The following is a 5669-nucleotide window of genomic DNA, read 5'->3' as shown; positions in this document are numbered from 1 at the left end:
TAGACCAACTTAAATAGTTGGAAAAAAAAATTCCTACTATTTAAGTTGGTCTAATAAAAGATATCAGATTCACCCAAAGAACCTTGTCTGCCTGTGTCCTTAGACCGACACGGCTACAACCTACACCCCTTCCACACTTTTCTACCTCAACTGGGGAACCAATGATTCCAAATTCCACACAGTTATTGATGTGCCAGAAATGGATCAAAGACAACAGGTACTGCAAACCAAAGGGTAACAAAGATGGCTGTGTTTGTAGTACTGCTTTGAAGGGACATGCAAATAACCAAGCATACATCTTCTTTCCTTCCTGTGTTTTTTAAATCAATCTACGTAGTGGTGTGGGGGGAAGAAATGTAGATTTGTCTGCTGCGGAAGACTCTGTGGATGGCTGAATTATGAGTCTGACATAGGAAAAGCCATACAAATTAAACTCATTTCAAGATCTGATCTGAAACCCCCTGAAGTTAATAACTTTTCCATTGACTTGAACAGGCTTTGAATCAAATGCCAGTTGCAAGAGGTTTACACAGACTTTTAAAATTTTTATTTGGTGAATTAGGACAAATGCCTAAGAAATATTTTAGAGAAAAGCTTTTGTTCAAGTGCCATCTTTCCACTCTTATAATTAAGCCAAGCAAGGTCTAAGAAATCCACCAGTGAAGTCTAAGCAGTACAAAACAAAAAACCTGAATTCTTCAAAGTAAACATGAGAGAACAATCAGCTTTCAGCCTTTCGGTGTAACATCATAATGATTTAAAACCTCCCACAGCTTCATCCCCACTCCCCCACCCGACACATACTGGCTTTGATCATTCCCTTTTTGCAATATTTTCAATTTGTTGTTTAAAAAGTACTAGAAGAAAAAACTAGGGTTTAAAGATCCTGAGTTAGCAGTGTGTTTGCCAGGGAACTTGGAGGGCATTTTGCAGTTACCCCATATTTACCTACGAATTTCACTCTATGCTTTGTTTTGTTTGAATTTTTTTTTCATCATTTTTTTCTGGTTTCCAAAGACTCATCTCAGCCCAAAATGCTCACACCCTTTAGTGCAGTCCTCCGCCCCACAACGCTTACCACTGCGATAAAAGCAAATGCAAAATATTGTTTCACGAGTTCATAAAAACAGAAAGCCACTTGAATTTTTTTTCAAAAAAAACAACCAGTTAGCTACGGAGTTAGCATACTTCCTTCAGCCCCTGCATCGATTTCTACAAAAGCTCTCAGCGGACCTCTCATTGAACAGGATCTGCTCAGTGCAGGAGACAGCTGCTAAAATGACAACTGAAACCTGGATAACTGGTTTTGAAATGTCTGGAGATTATGAGCTGGGAGATTTATGCCAACAGCAGAAGCTGCCCTACGCTCATATCTACATTCCCATCCTCTACTTCTTCGTTTTTCTCATCGGCTTCATTGGCAACCTCTTTGTGATTGTGCTGATGGCCATGAAGAAGGGCAACAAGAGGATGGTAGATAACTTTGTCCTGAATCTGGCTGTAGCTGACCTGGTCTTCGTCTGCACCCTGCCTCTCTGGGCACTATCAGCAGCTCATAATAATCACTGGTACTTCGGAGAAAGTCTGTGCAAGGTCAGCAGCTACATCATCTCTGTGAACCGGTGTTCCAGCATCCTATTCTTAACGGGCATGGGTGTGGAGCGTTACCTGGTGGTCATGAAACGTGTGCGCTCCAAGTCCTCCGTGACTAAGAAATGTATCTTCACCACCTGTGGCTGCATTTGGGCTCTCTCTCTCCTTCTGGGCATCCCATCTCTGCTGTACAGGAAGCTCAACGCCTCTGATAAATTTTGTCAGGACGAGGACTCTTCTGCTTACCGCAAGTATAGCCTGGCGTTGCTCATCTTGACCTTTCTCCTACCCTTAGGAGTCATCTTGTTCTGCTATTGTTCCATCTGCATCAAGCTGCTGAGCCATATCAGCATGGGAAAGGGGACAAAGAATTCCCTCAAGATCATCTTTACCATCATCAGCACCTTCATCTGCTCCTGGCTGCCCTTCAATGCCTTTAAAGCATTCCTCATTCTCTCTAGTCCTTCAGAGCTCAATCAAGAATCATCACTCTCTTGCTCAGCACAGACTGCCATCAAATGGGGTCTAAGCCTTAGTATTTACTTGGCTTTCATGAACAGTTGCATCAATCCCATCATCTATGCCTTTATGGATCACCACTTCCGTCGCCGGGTGCAGCTATGCTGTTTGCACTTCTTTTGCGCTTCCCAGAAGCCAACCCAGGGCTTGGTCTTCTTTTCATCTGCTGCTGAGTCCAGCCTCATGTTTGCCAGCAGGAATAAGCCGTCATCATCTATTTGCCATCAACCAAGTATGTAAGACTGGAAAAGGGAGGCTTATAATACTAGCCTGTGACTTGTGGTTTGAGCATCTTTACTGCTTTTTGTGAGTATATAAAATGAGCCACTCATTCTGAGGTGTCAGATTAAATTTGATAAGGCAAATCACCGCCCTTTCATGAAGGACCTCTCTGTTATAGCAGTATTAGGCAACAGATATACATAGAACTACTATAAGGTTCTGTATCATAGGCATATCAATTGTCAGTAGAAAATTTATTCAGTTCTTTGCTGGTGTAACTCCATTAATGTTAATGATGCTATATTAACACACACACACAGTATCTCTACAAGCTCTAATGAATTACAAAAAAAAGGAAGAAGTTAAGATTTTTTTCAGTTCTGACAGGGAGATTTAATTGGACTGCTCCCAGTGAAATTAACTTCTCAACCAAAACCTAATCTAACCAATGCTCTCTTCTCATTTGGGAGAAGGAAATCTCATTTGGTGTTGCCTACCACCATGTCTCCATCTAAACCAATTTTATATCTAGTGACTCTGTCCTTTTGGGGAGTTAAATAAATGGAGAAATGGAGGACACACTCTGACTATGGTATCACAGCAAGCACAATCATTAGGCTCTTTATTTAGTTTTGCTTAAGCATTGAAAGTCCAGTAGCTGAAGTAGTGGGAGCAGGAGCAGGACTGGCTGTGGGTCCACGTAGGTTTGTTTAAACAACAAATATAGAAAATTGTGTAAAAGTTTGGGTCCAGATTCTGATCTGAGTTACACCAATATAAAGCCAGAGAACTGAGCAGGCACAGTCTTAACTCATACATGTGATCCCTGTTAACATAGTAGCCTTACTGATTTCAGGCAGAATACACTCCAAGTATTTGCACAATTAAAAGGCTACGTAGATTTGGTCTCCCATGTCAAGAGATCGAAACTAGGAGTAATTTAGACTGGAATCAGACCTCGGGTATAGAGTATAAAATCTAATGTATGTTGTTAGCATTGCAGTTATATTTTACAGTGTTAAAGCAAATTTAATCACTTGCTTGCTTCTGTTGTATTTTATTTTATATAATGAAGGCAGAATTGCTGAAATTGTGACCATGTACTTAAAAAAAGAGCTCTCCTCTTGTTAAGTAGTTACATTAATAAGCTTAATACATGAAAAGAAATAGATCCAGTAACAAGAATGTGATGTTAATTAAAAACTAGTAATGTGTTTACTATTAAAAATAACCCTGGTCTTATAATATGCTTGTGCAATATATACTTTTTTAATACTGAGCCACTATGCAGAGTGACCTGGCATGGACAACCACTTGCTGACTCTAAAATCTGCAACCTTTGGTACTAATCGTTGGGAGTGTAACTAGGATTGGGTAAGCAGGGCTGCTGGCAGCCCCCAGGGACACTGTAGCAGTAGCAGCCGTGTGTGCACGGGGAACTGTGCAGCAGCAGTAGCCAGGCTCAAGTAATGGTCTCTAGTGCTTAGAAACCCCAACTCCTGTTCCCGGTCCTTCATCCTCTCTGTCCAGGGGACAAAAATCTCTAGTCACCTTCTACTAATCATTCAGCAATGCAACTAATTTACAATCTAGTCTTCAGTGATCGTGTGGATTACAAAACAATACTGATAACACTGGATTTATTACATTCAATTTATACTCAGTTTCCATGCATTATACAGCATGACTTTTTCATGACTTTGAAAGAAGCCAGGCACAAATGGATGACAGACCTATCAATTAAACATCAATTAATAGTAGTTATTAAAAGGACTGCTTGAGGTTTAACAACTAATTGACATGTCTGTTGCCTTCTGTTCAATCCTATCAAGTATATTTTTAATAAACAGATGCTACTTCAAGTGTCACAAAACATGCATTAAATCTGAGTGGCACCTGTGCTAGGACATGGCTAATATTAGTATATGCAAGAAATGGAGGCTGAGGGACTTCAGCTGAATTTTTAGTCATTTACCTTGCATTGAGGCAGGAGAAATACATCATCCCTAACCTATGTTTGTCCAACCTGTTCTTAGAAACCTTCAGTGAAGGAGATTTTGCAGTACCCCCAATAGGTTGGAGGCTTCCCTGGATAGACTTGAGGCACTGCTCAGAAAATGCCAGCTCTTGTTTTTCACATTTTTTTTTTTACTATAAAAAATAATAGAGCAAATTTTCTGATGCAAAAAACTTAGAAATCCATAGTTGTGGTCCCTCTCTCTGAAATCTCTGGGATAACCTTTTGAATCATGATTGCAAACTAAATAGTGCTAACAGCGTGCAGCATCCTGCAGCACCCTTAAAAGGATCTCATGGCACCCTGATTGAGAACTACTGCAGTAGAGGAAGCTGAAGAGAAAAAGTGAGGTCATTTATTATAAAGGAGTGACAGCTCTGCTATAGTTAAGGTCGAGTACTACTTCCTATTTACAGGTCAAGATACCTAAGTGCTCCAAGACCCATGTGCATACTCAAATTGCCTTGACGGTTGGTGTGCTTTTTGGGTGTGCATGATAGGATTGCAGATTCAAATTTGGGGTCATTTCATCAACAGATTCCTTAGAAACCAGCCTTCAAGCATTACAGTTTACCAAATTTTTTCTGCACATATTTGGTATTCAATTGACTCCATAATTATCTCAGGTATTTGCAGCTTCTTCATATGCAGGTAGCATATGATACCTCTCTCCTTCCCTCCCCCTGCTTTCAAAAATGGCTTTCAAAAAGAGCTGTGCTTTCTCCCTAGGCACACACCTAGCTGTAACATGCCAAGCATATGGACTCATGACATCAGGCACAAGGTTGCCATTCACCCGATATTAGGCATTATCCCAGGTACCCCTGTACAGTACAGGAAGGAGAACAGATTGAGTGGGCTGGAAAGGTGGGGGCGAAATATAGGTATGCTTTAAGGAAACACATAGTTAACTCGTGGAGCTGTCTACCACAAAATATCACTGAGGCTAAGAACTTCGAAGTATTCAAAACAGTTTTGTCCCGGGGAATGCTCCTGTATGCATGCACCAGTGCGTGGCAAATTGACCTGGGTGGGGTAGGGGAGACTGGGGCCAGCACTTGTGCTGTCCCCAACAGCCTTAACATGGGGTCCTGGGGCATCAGCAGCATTGAGCCAGCCACTAGGAGCAGAGCTCTGGTCAGCCAGGCTCCATTTCTGGTGCTGCATGGTGCTGCCCCATGTGCCACACCACTTGTGTAATGGTGGGGGTTTTTTACGGTGGGAGATACTGGTGTCAAACCCCCCCCCCCCCCAAAAAAAAACAAAAAACTGCTGTGCTTGAAATTAGCAGTGCAGTGCATGGGTACATATGTGCTGT

At 41.5% G+C, this 5669-nt stretch overlaps 1 protein-coding gene across 1 annotated transcript; it reads left to right on the top strand.

Annotated features, from left to right (window-relative positions):
* Nucleotides 1-1140: 1140 nt before the first annotated feature.
* On the top strand, nt 1141-3566 carry GPR25 (G protein-coupled receptor 25). Its single transcript, XM_019514272.1, has one exon. It carries the CDS (start codon nt 1279-1281, stop codon nt 2350-2352), a length of 1074 nt encoding a protein of 357 aa, XP_019369817.1. The 5' UTR covers nt 1141-1278; the 3' UTR covers nt 2353-3566.
* The last annotated feature ends 2103 nt before the right edge of the window (nt 3567-5669 follow it).

The sequence above is a fragment of the Gavialis gangeticus genome, unplaced genomic scaffold, assembly GCF_001723915.1.
Source record: "Gavialis gangeticus isolate Ggan-Ray unplaced genomic scaffold, GavGan_comp1, whole genome shotgun sequence".
Lineage (NCBI taxonomy): Eukaryota > Metazoa > Chordata > Crocodylia > Gavialidae > Gavialis > Gavialis gangeticus.
The sequence above is the reverse complement of the archived record's forward strand: the minus strand, read 5'-3'. Positions and strand labels throughout refer to the sequence as shown.

Coding starts and splice junctions, on each gene's coding strand:
- GPR25 (XM_019514272.1), top strand. CDS start 1,279: ATGACAACTGAAACCTGGATAACTGGTTTTGAAATGTCTGGAGATTAT.